Below are 15,541 nucleotides of genomic sequence, written 5' to 3'. Positions count from 1 at the left end.
TCTTCTAATCTTCTAGAAGATTTCCAAGTCCTTTTTTTTTGGGGCCACACAGAAATGGACAACCCTGCCTGTGTTCCTGTTAGTCTCTATCCACAGTATGTCTATATTTGTATGTTTAAGGGACAGTTCTGCCCACTTTACTGTTGTTATTGTCATGAATGACTGTTAATTTAATTCAATCAGCCCAATGAATGAAGTCATAATAGTGCGTTGATCTAATATGACAACCATGCTACCTTTTTTTTTATGTCTGTGTCGTGTGTGTGTTGGCATGTTGACCACATACAGCTCCATTCTTTTAGCTTTATGACCAGACTCCATGACTGCTTTTGTTGACTGTTTGCTGGCTGTCGACTGCTTTTGTTGACTGTTTGCTGGCTGTCGACGAATGAGATTTCACTCTGGTTGATCAGTTTCTCATGTGGTTTTATCACTTTCCAACAGGCGTTAACTTCAAGGAAGTGAACCAAGAAAACAAAAACGCTATATTTGGCGACATATATGCGTCCATTGACACTTTGGCATTCACATTTGGAAATGTGTGAGTACGATATTTGTTTACCTTTCAACGCTGTTGGGTTTTAGTGCCTCTTTGTCAGAGCGCCAGGGGATTTGACAGGGATTGTGTTAAAAGGTTTCTGCCTACCAACAGTCAAAAGAGCATTACTTTTCTTGTAACAGTCCAAACAATGAAAAGGCTAACGTTTACTATGTCACCACATTAACGTTTCACTTCATCCAAACTGAGCATTGTTAGTTGATGGTGTAGATATATATGTAATACGTTTTAGTATTTGACACTTGTCTTTACCCTGTAGTCTTGGACACTTGACATTTTGTTATTTAATGGCATAGATATGTTATAATCTCTAGTCTCGAATACTTCGTTTTGATAGTCTTCCTCACTTATTTATGCTGACTCGTCCTCTTCCTCCTCAGAGTGTCTGACTTCCTTATGGGAGATGTGGACAGCCAATCAGGGTTGGGGATCCCCCAGACCAGGAGAAGCAGGGTAAGCCAATCAGAACTCACACATCAAGGGCGCATTCAGAATGCTTGAAATGTAGGTTAAACAGTGTTGAATTGAAGTGAATGTTTAGTTTACTGAACCGTATCAGTAAAGTATATAAAATAGCAAGTGCAATATTTTGGTGGAGTATAAAATGTGTGTCTCGTGTTTTAATTTCTAGTCTTTTGAGAACCTCTCTGCGTATTCTGGGGGGTATGTTCCAGAGAAGAAAGGCCTTGTGGGTAAGTGTCTTCTTTTGCTCTTTCCTCTTTCTCTTTCTTTTATTGTTTCTCTTCTTTTCCACTCCCTCTCCGTTTCTCTCTTATTTTACTCTCTCTGTTTCTCTCTTATTTTACTCTCTCTGTTTCTCTCTTATTTTACACTCTCTCTGTTTCTCTCTTATTTTACTCTCTCTGTTTCTCTCTTATTTTACACTCTCTCTGTTTCTCTCTTATTTTACACTCTCTCTGTTTCTCTCTTATTTTACACTCTCTGTTTCTCTCTTATTTTACACTCTGTTTCTCTCTTATTTTACACTATGTTTCTCTCTTATTTTACACTCTCTGTTTTTCTGTTCTTTTACACTCTCTCTGTTTCTCTCTTATTTTACACTCTCTCTGTTTCTCTCTTATTTTACACTCTCTCTGTTTCTCTCTTATTTTACACTCTCTCTGTTTCTCTCTTATTTTACACTCTCTCTGTTTCTCTCTTCTTTTACACTCTGTTTCTCTCTTATTTTACACTCTCTGTTTCTCTCTTATTTTACACTCTCTCTGTTTCTCTTATTTTACACTCTCTGTTTCTCTCTTATTTTACACTCTCTCTGTTTCTCTCTCATTTTACACTCTCTCTGTTTCTCTCTTATTTTACACTCTCTCTGTTTCTCTTATTTTACACTCTCTGTTTCTCTCTTATTTTACACTCTGTTTCTCTCTTATTTTACACTCTCTCTGTTTCTCTCTTATTTTACACTCTGTTTCTCTCTTCTTTCTTTCTCTTCTTCTTCTTCTTCTTTTTGTCTTTCATCTGCACCAGGGATGGCGCCCCCGGTTGCCCAACATCCGTCCTGGTCTCAACTTACTGTTGAGAGTTAGAATAGTAGAATACACAAAGTGCAATTCTGAAATTTGCTTGTACTTAAGCAATTATGTCAGTCACTGACAGTCACTCAATTAGTAATTCCATGTCATTTCAGCAAGCCATGACACCCACCGTCTCAGATTGTTATGAGATTGTTTCTGTAGTTAGAAACATACGATTATTATTCCTGCAACATTATTTGGTTGACATTTTATTTGATCTCTGAGAAATGAAACTAATTGATTGCATCCAAATTGGCCCTTTTAATTTTTAGGACTCACATAATATTAAATAAATATAGTATCCAACATCCGATTTGAACTAAACTTCTTCCTGTCATTGAGTAAGACATGAGAAATCCAATAAAATGGTCAAAAGCCACCTATGGTCCCCCCACACCCCATGCCAATCCCACCCCAACAACCAGTATACAGTATCAGTTCTATATGCCTGACAAGCAGTATGAAGCTGTGGCTTTAGTATTGCTTCTTCATAATATGTATTCCCTGTGAATCTGGTGATGTTTTGTCCCCTGTTCAGAGAAATTTACCATTGAAGTTGCTTGCATTATTTATCATAAATTAGTGAGAAAGTACTTTACTTGGCTCATCCCGCTCTAGTGACTCCTTGTGGCGGGCCGGGCGCCTGCAGGCTGATTTCAGTCGCCAGGTGAACAGTGTTTCCTCCGACACATTTGCTTCCGGTTTAAGCGGGCGGGTGTTAAGACATAAAATAAGACCGTAGCTCCACGATTTACAATGTTAAACATAAAACCATAACAGCCTATGCTTATCGAAACTCATTATTTAAGGTTAGAAATACAATGTAGCCAGTGTTTCAAAGAAAACGTAAACAAAGCAAAAACAGGATTCGATCCTGTGCCTTCACAAGACGAGAGACTCACTCGCCGCTGCTCCACAGGCTGGCCACCTGCAAGTGAGAAATGGAGAAGACTAGACTAAGCCTGTGTCCAGTAGAGGTTGATGTTTTGGAAGCCAGAGCGGGATCCACTGACTGAGGAATCAAACAAAGCTTTGTACGTCATTTATCATGTGGTAGCTAGCTGCTTCTCAACTTTGCTTTGGGTTTGAATTACATTTCGGGAACTGAGGTCGGCGCTCTCAGTTCTGAATTCCGACGCCTGTTTAGATCATAGTGAGACGTCGGAAGCTTCGAAACGTCATGATCAGGCGGTATTGTTACTTTGATGCAAGCGTTGCTACGTTGTGTCGAATCAGTAGTGCTTTGAAAAGTGCGTCAGAGCTCCGGTATCAATCGTCCCATCACTACCGTTGCACAAACAACATGCTGATCTAGGCCTACACCAGCGCTGGTATCAGGCTGTATTAGATAGCTACGTTTGCTCTGACTCAGTACATTTATTAACTAGCTAGCCAGCTAACTAGCATAAGTGTTTTCTTGCTAAATCAAACTAGCTGTTTGCAGACAGTAATATACACAAACTAGTAGGGTAAATATCCTATAACCGACAAATATTTATACTGATACTAAAATGTCTATTCTGTTCTACTGAGCATATTTACTTTATTCGTATCTTTTATTATTTCTTATTGTTGTTGCCATTGTCGAGGAGGAACCTGCAGTCAGCATTTAGTTGGACGGTGTATACCATGTGTATCCCGTACATACTAATTAAACTAATTAATCTTGAAGTTCACTTTATTAGTTATTCTGGACATGTAGCCTCTGGGGCTGAAACAGAGAAGTAGAACCCTGTGAAGAATTATTCTGACAATGTGTGGTGCCTTTCCTGACTCCTTACATGGGTCCAGAGTTTACATTGACATTTTTAGTAATTTAGCAGACGCTCTTATCCAGAGCGACTTACAGTTAGTGAGTGCATACATTATTATTATTATTATTATATATTTATTTTTTTTCCATACTGGCCCCCCGTGGGAATCGAACCCACCACCTTGGCGTTGCAAACGCCATGCTCTACCAACTGAGCTACATCCCTGCCGGCCATTCCCTCCCCTACCCTGGGCCAATTGTGCGCCGCCACCATGCGTCTCCCGGTCGCGGCCGGCTACGACAGAGCCTGGATTCGAACCAGGATCTCTAGTGGCACAGCTAGCACTGCGATACAGTGCCTTAGACCACTGCGCCACTCAGGAGTTTCTTGGTTGGGGTCATGTGGTTAGGAAAACATCCCCTGGGGAAAACAGTCATGCGTAATAACTATAGTAGGCTATAGCTCCAGTGTGACCTATCCCCTAGGCACAGGTCTAGGATCAGCTTCCCCTCCCCCCAATCCTAACCTTGACCATTAGTGTGGAAAAATGCAAAAACTGACCCAACATCAGCATCTAGGGGAAACATCACCCTACACCTTCTCTGTCCTACCCTGATCCTATGAGCTTCCTCCTGTACTACCTCTCCAGGCCCAGAGGTGGCGCTGTCTAAAGAGGAGGAGGTTGACGTGATGCTGCAGAAGAACGACAGTGGGGTGGAGTCAGTTCTGCTCTATGCCAAGGCGTGGTCCAAGTACACCAAGGATCTGCTGGCCTGGGTCGACAAACGCCTGGGACTGGGTTAGTTAGACGCGCACAAACGCAAGCAGACAGAGACAGACAGACATATCCCCACAACCAACAATCAAATCACACATTCATTTACATTTACATCATTTAGCAGACGCATTCACACTGACTCATCTGCTATGTCTTCCCCCAGACATTGAATGTGCCAAAAGTTATGCCAAAATGGCAGAATCTGCAAAGACGCTCGCGAGTCAACAGGTAATATGTTTTGACTGACTAAGAATAGTCACACGATCACACACCCCATGTCCTGCTTTAAAACTGAACACAGATTAAAACCTTACAAGGTGCACATATCAAAAGAGAACGGGACTGATGATATGTTTCCACGTGTATGTTCCGTCTGGCTCACAGGACTACATGCCGTTCAGAGATATCTATATTTCGACGTTTAAGAATGACATCGAGTACAGCCAACTCCTACTGCAGACTGCCACCGCCCTGCAGACCAACAAATTCATACAGGTAGGAATGACAGTGTTCTCTTTTATAGGTGTCAGAGCAACTTTTTACTCCAGCAAAAAAACATCAAGACTCACAATAATGTAGCGAATGATCTTATCTCTGACAAGGCAACAATTTATATCATTTGGGTTCAAAGTAATTTGTGGGAAATTGGATGTGGGGTAATGGAACGTACACTATATACTATGGCTGGTGTCTCTTTCTGCGTCCTGTAGCCGTTGTTGGCCAGAAAGACTGAGCTGGACAAACTGAGGAAAGACATCAAGGAGCAGTGGCAGAGAGGGCAGAAGAAAATGGTGTGTGAGCCTTCTGTTCCATTCTCTGTGTGTGAACCTGTCTCCTCTCTATAACACAGAGTGTGAAACTCTCACCTGACTGTCTCCTCTCTATAACACAGAGTGTGTGATACTCTCACCTGACTGTCTCCTCTCTATAACACAGAGTGTGATACTCTCACCTGACTGTCTCCTCTCTATAACACAGAGTGTGATACTCTCACCTGACTGTCTCCTCTCTATAACACAGAGTGTGATACTCTCACCTGACTGTCTCCTCTCTATAACACAGAGTGTGTGATACTCTCACCTGACTGTCTCCTTCCTATAACACAGAGTGTGTGATACTCTCACCTGACTGTCTCCTCTCTATAACACAGAGTGTGATACTCTCACCTGACTGTCTCCTCTCTATAACACAGAGTGTGTGATACTCTCACCTGACTGTCTCCTCTCTATAACACAGAGTGTGATACTCTCACCTGACTGTCTCCTTCCTATAACACAGAGTGTGATACTCTCACCTGACTGTCTCCTTCCTATAACACAGAGTGTGTGATACTCTCACCTGACTGTCTCCTCTCTATAACACAGAGTGTGTGATACTCTCACCTGACTGTCTCCTCTCTATAACACAGAGTGTGTGATACTCTCACCTGACTGTCTCCTTCCTATAACACAGAGTGTGTGATACTCTCACCTGACTGTCTCCTTCCTATAACACAGAGTGTGATACTCTCACCTGACTGTCTCCTCTCTATAACACAGAGTGTGTGATACTCTCACCTGACTGTCTCCTCTCTATAACACAGAGTGTGTGATACTCTCACCTGACTGTCTCCTCTCTATAACACAGAGTGTGTGATACTCTCACCTGACTGTCTCCTCTCTATAACACAGAGTGTGATACTCTCACCTGACTGTCTCCTCTCTATAACACAGAGTGTGTGATACTCTCACCTGACTGTCTCCTCTCTATAACACAGAGTGTGTGATACTCTCACCTGACTGTCTCCTTCCTATAACACAGAGTGTGTGATACTCTCACCTGACTGTCTCCTCTCTATAACACAGAGTGTGTGATACTCTCACCTGACTGTCTCCTCTCTATAACACAGAGTGTGTGATACTCTCACCTGACTGTCTCCTCTCTATAACACAGAGTGTGTGATACTCTCACCTGACTGTCTCCTCTCTATAACACAGAGTGTGTGAAACTCTCACCTGACTGTCTCCTCTCTATAACACAGAGTGTGTGATACTCTCACCTGACTGTCTCCTCTCTATAACACAGAGTGTGTGATACTCTCACCTGACTGTCTCCTTCCTATAACACAGAGTGTGTGGTACTCTCACCTGACTGCCTCCTCCCTTCTCCTCCTTAGCAAGAGTCTGAGGTGGCGCTGCGTAAGGCCCGGTGGACCCAGGAGCAGAGGAGAGACGAGTACCAGAAGGCCCACTCCTCGGCCAGCCGCTCCCAGGAGGAACAGTCCAAACAGCTGGACAAGAAGCGGAAACTGGAGGAGGAGGCTCTACAGAAGGTATGAGGCGTGATCATACAAATATACTGATGTTTCATGAGATTAAATAAAAGATCCCAGAAAAATTTCTCTCAAATTTTGCGCATACATTTGTTTACATCCCTTGTTAGTGAGCATTTGTCCTTTGTCAAGATAATCCATCCACCTGACAGATGTGGCATATCAAGAAGCTGATTAAACAGCATGATCATTACACAGGTGCACCTTGTGCTGGGGACAATAAAAGGCCACTCTAAAATCTGCAGTTTTGTAACACAGCCCAATGCCACAGATGTCTCAAGTTTTGAGGGAGCGTGCAATTGGCATGCTGACTGCAGGAATGTCCACCAGCGCTGTTGCCAGAGAATTTGATGTTAATTTCTCTACCATAAGCCACCTCCAACGTCATTTTAGAGAATTTGGCAGTGCGTCCAACTGGCCTCACAACCGCAGACCACGTATAATCACATTAGCTCAGGACCTCCACATCCGGCTTCTTCACCTGCGGGATTGTCTGAGACGATCCACCCGGACAGCTGGTGGATCTGTGGGTTTGCACAACCGAAGTATTTCTGCACTAACTGTCAGAAACCGTCTCAGGGAAGCTCATCTGCGTGCTCCTTGTCCTCACCAGGGTCATGACCTGACTGCACTTCCGCGTCGTAACCGACTTCAAATGCTCACCTTCAATAGCAACTGGCAGGCTGGAGAAGTGTGCTCTTTACGGATGAATCCCGGTTTCACCTGTACCAGGCAGGTGGCAGACAGAGTGTATGGCGTCGTGTGGGCGAGCGGTTTGCTGATGTCAACGTTGTGAACAGAGTGCCCCATGGTGGCGGTGGGGTTATGGTATGGGCAGGTATAAGCTACGGACAACGAACACAATTGCATTTTATCAATGGCAATTGGAATGCACAGAGATACAGTGATGAGATCCTGAGGCCCATTGTTGTACCATTCATCCGCTGCCATCACCTCATGTTTCAGCATGATAATGCACGGCCCCATGTCGGAAGGATCTGTACACAATTCCTGGAAGCTGAAATGTCCCAGTTTTTCCATGGCCTGCACACTCACCAGACGTGTCACCAATTGAGCATGTTTGGGATGCTCTGGATTGACGTGTACGACAGCGTGTTCCAGTTCCCGCCAATATCCAGCAACTTCACACAGCCATTGAAGAGGAGTGGGACAACATTCCACAGGGCCACAATCAACAGCCTGATCAACTCAATGCGAAGGAGATGTGTCACTCTGCATGAGGCAAATGGTGGCCACACCAGATACTGACTGGGTTTCTGATCCACTCCCCTACCTTCTTTTTTTTTTTAAGGTATCTGTGACCAACAGATGCAGATCTGTATTCCCAGTCATGTGAAATCCATAGTTTAGGGCCTAATGAATTTATTTCAATTGACTGATTTCCTTATATGAACTGTAAAAGCTTTCAAATAGTTGCGTTTAAAATTTTTGCTCAAGGTAGAATGATTAGAAGGGTCTTAGGGCCTCTGACCTAGGTTCATGCTGATGTGTTACAGAACTCTCTACCGCTGATGTATAACTAGCTTACATTTTTGTCATTTAGCAGACGCTCTTATCCAGCGCGACTTACAGGAGCAATTAGGGTTAAGTGCCTTGCTCAAGGGCACTTCGACAGATTTTTCACCTGGTCGCTGGCTCGGGGATTAGAACCAGCGACCTTCCGGTTAATGGCACAACGCTCTTAACCACTAAGCTACCTGCCGCCCAGCTGCTAGAAGGCCCCCAAGGTTCTTGTGTAGTTGTGAAATAATTTAATAGGTAGAAGCAACATGGTAGTAACTCCACCATGCTCTTTGATAGGCTAGGTGGAATTTCAGACGTATTGCTCACACCAATCCAAATCTGTCAGATCTACAGGTAGCTAATGTATTTCTGCCCTCGGATGTAGCTAATCAAAAGGGGACCATTGCGCTCTCCCAGTAGTGTGGTTGGTGCGTAAAACCTGTAAATTCAGATGAGCAAAAAAGGTGTGATGGGTCCAAACTCAGACCCGTACAGAGCATGTTGTTCCTCTCCTCCTCTCCTCCTCTCCTGTCCTCCTCTCCCTCTCCTCCTCTCCTCCTCTCCTCCTCTCCCCCTCTCCTCCTCTCCCCCTCTCCTCCTCTCTCCCTCTCTCCCTCTCCTCCTCTCCTCCTCTCCTCCTCTCCTCCTCTCTCCCTATCCTCCTCTCCCCCTCTCCTCCTCTCCCCCTGTCCTCCTCTCCCCCTGTCCTCTTCTCCTCCTCTCCTCCTCTCCCTATCCTACTCCTCCCCTCTCCCCCTCTCCTCCTCTCCTCCTCTCCTCCCTCTCCCCCTCTCTCCCTCTCCTCCTCTCTCTCTCTCTCTATCTCAGGCTGAGGAAGCGCAGGACCAGTACAGAGCGTGTGTAGCTGATGCAGGAGCCAGGAGGACAGAGCTGGCCAACACCAAGACAGACATCCTCACTCAGATCAGAGAACTGGTGGCTCAGTGTGACCTCACACTCAAAGCTGTAAGTTCTAGTCCACAGAGTATCAGGAAGCAGGCATGACATGAGCATAGCTCCAGAGTGTATGTGACTGAATGTGGTCTTTCTTTCTTTCTTTCTCCAGGTGACAGTGAACTGGTTCCAGCTGCAGCAGGCCCAGACCGTTTCTCTCCCCGTCCACTACCAGGCCCTGTGTGAGAGCGCTAAGATGTACGAGCCAGGACAGAGATACGCTGAGTTCGTCCGTAACCTGCCCAAAGATCGGATACGCACGGAGTCCTTCTCCACCGATGAACGGTCAGTCAATTTGTACTCACTTACGTACTTAGGCTGCGTCTCAAATGTCCCTATAGTCCCGAAAGAGCCCATAGAGCTTTGGTCAAAAGCAGTGCACTAAATAGAGAATAGGGTGTCATTTGGGACATTAGGCTCCTCTACGGCAAGGTGGCAATCCACCGACAGTGAATAATACAAGGGTAATTTGGCAACCATTTTAGAACAACAGCCAAAGGTCTACGCTGAGTTTTCAGTCATTGTTTTGTTTTCATCAAGTCCTGATGTTTATACGGGTGTTTCATTATAGTTTCACTTTTGTTTTTTGCTAGAGACAGAAACAGAATCAGAGAGAAATGAACACGGTTTCAGTTTGACAGTGGACTGGGGCTTTCCCTTATAAACTCCAATGACTTCCATGTTCTGTAACTGTCAGTGTACAGTAGGACTGACTTCTCACAGAGAGTAACAATATGAGAGCAAGAGAGAGAGGGAGAGATAGTAGAGAGAAAGGGAGAGGGAGAGAAAGAGTAGAGAGAGAGAGAGAGAAAGGGGGAGAGAGAGAGAGCAAGAGAGAGGGAGTAAGGGAGAGAGGGAGAGAATGGGAGGGAGAGAGTAGGGAAGTAAGGTGGAGAGAGAGTAGAGAGAGGAAGGGGGAGAGATAGAGAGAGAGTGAGTAGAGAGAGAAAGGGGGAGAGTGAGGGGGGAGGCAGAGAGATAGAGAGAGTAAGGGAGAGAGAGAGTAGCGAGAGAGAGAGCGAGTATACGCCAAGGAAGTCCTCATCTTGTTGTTGCTGCCAACATATACACCAGGGAGGTCCTCATCTTGTTGTTGCTGCCAACATATACACCAGGGAGGTCCTCATCTTGTTGCTGCCAACATATACACCAGGGAAGTCCTCATCTTGTTGCTGCTGCCAACATATACACCAGGGAGGTCCTCATCTTGTTGCTGCTGCCAACATATACACCAGGGAAGTCCTCATCTTGTTGTTGCTGCCAACATATACACCAGGGAGGTCCTCATCTTGTTGCTGCTGCCAACATATACACCAGGGAAGTCCTCATCTTGTTGTTGCTGCCAACATATATACCAGGGAAGTCCTCATCTTGTTGTTGCTGCCAACATATACACCAGGGAGGTCCTCATATTGTTGCTGCTGCTGCCAACATATACGCCAAGGAAGTCCTCATCTTGTTGTTGCTGCCAACATATACACCAGGGAGGTCCTCATCTTGTTGTTGCTGCCAACATATACACCAGGGAAGTCCTCATCTTGTTGCTGCTGCCAACATATACACCAGGGAGGTCCTCATCTTGTTGTTGTTGCCAACATATACACCAGGGAGGTCCTCATCTTGTTGTTGTTGCTGCCAACATATACACCAGGGAGGTCCTCATCTTGTTGTTGTTGCCAACATATACACCAGGGAAGTCCTCATCTTGTTGTTGCTGCCAACATATACACCAGGGAAGTCCTCATCTTGTTGCTGCTGCCAACATATACACCAGGGAGGTCCTCATCTTGTTGTTGCTGCCAACATATACACCAGGGAGGTCCTCATCTTGTTGTTGCTGCCAACATATACACCAGGGAAGTCCTCATCTTGTTGTTGTTGCTGCCAACATATACACCAGGGAGGTCCTCATCTTGTTGTTGCTGCCAACATATACACCAGGGAGGTCCTCATCTTGTTGTTGCTGCCAACATATACACCAGGGAGGTCCTCATCTTGTTGTTGCTGCCAACATATACACCAGGGAGGTCCTCATCTTGTTGTTGCTGCCAACATATACACCAGGGAAGTCCTCATCTTGTTGTTGCTGCCAACATATACACCAGGGAGGTCCTCATCTTGTTGTTGTTGTTGCCAACATATACACCAGGGAGGTCCTCATCTTGTTGTTGTTGCCAACATATACACCAGGGAGGTCCTCATCTTGTTGTTGTTGCCAACATATACACCAGGGAAGTCCTCATCTTGTTGCTGCTGCCAACATATACACCAGGGAAGTCCTCATCTTGTTGTTGTTGCCAACATATACGCCAAGGAAGTCCTCATCTTGTTGTTGTTGCCAACATATACACCAGGGAGGTCCTCATCTTGTTGTTGCTGCCAACATATACACCAGGGAAGTCCTCATCTTGTTGTTGCTGCCAACATATACACCAGGGAGGTCCTCATCTTGTTGTTGTTGCTGCCAACATATACACCAGGGAGGTCCTCATCTTGTTGTTGCTGCCAACATATACACCAGGGAGGTCCTCATCTTGTTGTTGTTGCCAACATATACACCAGGGAGGTCCTCATCTTGTTGTTGCTGCCAACATATACACCAGGGAGGTCCTCATCTTGTTGTTGCTGCCAACATATACACCAGGGAGGTCCTCATCTTGTTGTTGTTGCTGCCAACATATACACCAGGGAGGTCCTCATCTTGTTGTTGCTGCCAACATATACACCAGGGAGGTCCTCATCTTGTTGTTGCTGCCAACATATACACCAGGGAGGTCCTCATCTTGTTGCTGCTGCCAACATATACACCAGGGAAGTCCTCATCTTGTTGTTGCTGCCAACATATACACCAGGGAAGTCCTCATCTTGTTGTGGCTGCCAACATATACACCAGGGAGGTCCTCATCTTGTTCTTGCTGCCAACATATACACCAGGGAATTAGGGTTGAAAAGGGGGAACCGGGTTACCGAGATTTCCCGCCCACACCCACTCCCTTTTCCCGGGATAAGCAACTGCGAGAAACCGATTAAATGATTTCTATGAACTGCATGATGTGAAATGGAGCTGTTAAATGATATGCTCTGTCTAAATCTGTCTTCTCAACACTCAGGATGGGGATCTCAGTATGGAGCGCTGTTCATAATGCATGTATCAAATGATCATGGTAACTTTCTTCTTGTGACAGGTAGGCCTACATTTGCTGCAGCATAGCCTATGCTACAGTAATATAAAGACTGAATGCGCGTGTAATTTACAGTCTGAATGTATTTTTAATATATTTGCAAAAAAATGTCTAAAAACCTGTTTTCGCTGTCATTATGGGGTATTGATGAGGGGAAAATTTTATTTTCATCAATTTTAGACTAAGGCTGTAACGTAACAAAATGTGGAAAAAGTCATGCGGTCTGAATACTTTACGAGTGCGCTGTATAAAAGCCAGGGAAGTCTTCATCCTCTTGTCGTTGCTGCTGTGAGGCCTGTGGGCGTCCTAGGGCAAAAAGAGTCTCACCTTTCCACCGAGGGGTCAAACTGTTTGGACGCTACAGACAGAAGTAGGCAGATCGGCTGTACCACCGACTTCAGAGTCCCAAGGGGTCGTGGAGCAAAACGGAGAACACCATCGTGTTCGTGAGAGTCTCATCCTTTTGTAGGCCAAACCGTTTGGACGCGACAGAGAGTTTTCTTTGAGAAGACAGATTTTCGGGATGTCTCATGGTCTGACAAACACCGCTCTGGCTCTGTCACCTTTCACCCCAGATGCGGAGTGAGACGTTGGCGGATGTGGTGGATTGAGACGCATCCAATGCAAAAAAACGGATATCTTTAGCTTAAACTGACTCATGTTTATGGGGATTGTTTTATTATGCTAATTCAATTTTTGTGGGGGCGCGGACATCGACCTTAGGGGGTTAAACTTGCCCCTCGAGTTAATATTCAACTATATTGACTGAGTCTGTCTGTCTTCCCATCCCAGGTTTCCTGTGTTCAACAAGCTTTCAATGGGCAGCACCAGTTCCCATAGTAACCTGTCCCAGGTGTCCCTCATCTCCGGTGACGTCCTGAGTGGGGACGAGGTGGATAGTCCTCTGGGGTCACGACCTGGGAAGAGGTCCAACAGTGCCACAGACATACAAGGTACAGAGACACAGTCAGACATAAAAGGTCCAGTCATACAGTAGTAGCAAACAGTACTGCTACCCAACACCATACAAGGTACAATACTGCTACCCAACACCATACAAGGTACAGTACTGCTACCCAACACCATATAAGGTACAGTACTGCTACCCAACACCATACAAGGTACAGTACTGCTACCCAACACCATATAAGGTACAATACTGCTACCCAACACCATATAAGGTACAATACTGCTACCCAACACCATACAAGGTACAGTACTGCTACCCAACACCATATAAGGTACAATACTGCTACCCAACACCATACAAGGTACAGTACTGCTACCCAACACCATACAAGGTACAATACTGCTACCCAACACCATACAAGGTACAATACTGCTACCCAACACCATACAAGGTACAGTACTACTACCCAACACCATACAAGGTACAGTACTGCTACCCAACACCATACAAGGTACAATACTTCTACCCAACACCATACAAGGTACAATACTGCTACCCAACACCATACAAGGTACAGTACTGCTACCCAACACCATACAAGGTACAATACTTCTACCCAACACCATACAAGGTACAGTACTGCTACCCAACACCATACAAGGTACAGTACTGCTACCCAACACCATACAAGGTACAGTACTGCTACCCAACACCATACAAGGTACAGTACTGCTACCCAACACCATACAAGGTACAATACTTCTACCCAACACCATAGAAGGTACAATACTGCTACCCAACACCATACAAGGTACAGTACTGCTACCCAACACCATACAAGGTACAGTACTGCTACCCAACACCATACAAGGTACAGTACTGCTACCCAACACCATACAAGGTACAGTACTGCTACCCAACACCATACAAGGTACAGTACTGCTACCCAACACCATACAAGGTACAGTACTGCTACCCAACACCATACAAGGTACAATACTGCTACCCAACACATGTAAAATAACTGCACCCTTGGAAAGAGATAAACCAATCTTCATGCAATAGCTATTTTGGTTTAATATTGTGTGGAATACTGTATTCAATTCAATGAAAACAAAAAGTACTTTGACACAGGTCTGGACTTAGCTAACCTCTCTGTGTGTATTAGCATGCTAATACATTTTATAAAGCCCTTTTTACATCAGCAGTTTTCAGAACTGCTTTACAGTTACCCAGCCTAAAACCCCAAAGAGCCAGCAATGCAGAGGCAGAATCACAGTGGCTAGGAAAAACTCCCTAGAAGGCAGGAACCTGGGAAGAAACCTAGAGAGGAACTAGGCTCCGAGGGCTGGCCAGTCCCCTACCGGGGGGAGATTTAAAAGTACATCTGGGCTTTAAGACCAGATCATTTGTAAAGATGTTCCATCATTCATAGATGACCAGCAGGGTCAGATAACGTCCATATTGTCTATAGAGGATCCAAACATGGGATGGCATGAAGTTGACTGAACGGATCTGGTGCTAAAGATCTGGAGGAGCAAGGCTACTTTAATCATGTTTACCAACACCAGTTTGTCCCAATAAAGGCTTTTTATGGTAGTCAGCCAGTTGGTATACTGTAGTCAGCCAGTTGGTATACTGTAGCCAGCCAGTTGGTATACTGTAGCCAGCCAGTTGGTATACTGTAGCCAGCCAGTTGGTATACTGTAGCCAGCCAGTTGGTGTACTGTAGCCAGCCAGTTGGTATACTGTAGTCAGCCAGTTGGTATACTGTAGCCAGCCAGTTGGTATACTGTAGTCAGCCAGTTGGTGTACTGTAGTCAGCCAGTTGGTATACTGTAGCCAGCCAGTTGGTATACTGCCAGTTGGTGTACTGTAGCCAGCCAGTTGGTATACTGTAGTCAGCCAGTTGGTATACTGTAGTCAGCCAGTTGGTATACTGTAGTCAGCCAGTTGGTATACTGTAGCCAGCCAGTTGGTATACTGTAGCCAGCCAGTTGGTATACTGTAGCCAGCCAGTTGGTATACTGTAGCCAG

At 45.2% G+C, this 15,541-nt stretch overlaps 1 protein-coding gene across 1 annotated transcript in view; it reads left to right on the top strand.

Moving 5' to 3' along the window:
• LOC311118857 (rho GTPase-activating protein 29-like) overlaps positions 1-15,541 on the top strand; it is a 62,231-nt gene that overhangs the window by 26,286 nt on the left and 20,404 nt on the right. Inside the window, exons 4-14 of the mRNA XM_084193623.1 lie at positions 445-541; positions 940-1,012; positions 1,191-1,251; positions 4,495-4,644; positions 4,787-4,851; positions 5,008-5,118; positions 5,334-5,414; positions 6,779-6,934; positions 9,287-9,424; positions 9,525-9,697; positions 13,387-13,547. Coding sequence (XP_084049749.1) covers positions 445-541; positions 940-1,012; positions 1,191-1,251; positions 4,495-4,644; positions 4,787-4,851; positions 5,008-5,118; positions 5,334-5,414; positions 6,779-6,934; positions 9,287-9,424; positions 9,525-9,697; positions 13,387-13,547 — 1,266 coding nt within the window. The remainder of the gene's footprint in view (positions 1-444; positions 542-939; positions 1,013-1,190; positions 1,252-4,494; positions 4,645-4,786; positions 4,852-5,007; positions 5,119-5,333; positions 5,415-6,778; positions 6,935-9,286; positions 9,425-9,524; positions 9,698-13,386; positions 13,548-15,541) is intronic.

Source organism: Coregonus lavaretus (assembly GCF_964263955.1).
Source record: "Coregonus lavaretus genome assembly, contig: HAP1_SCAFFOLD_611, whole genome shotgun sequence".
Classification (NCBI taxonomy): domain Eukaryota; kingdom Metazoa; phylum Chordata; class Actinopteri; order Salmoniformes; family Salmonidae; genus Coregonus; species Coregonus lavaretus.
This window is presented reverse-complemented; position numbering and strand designations above follow the sequence as displayed.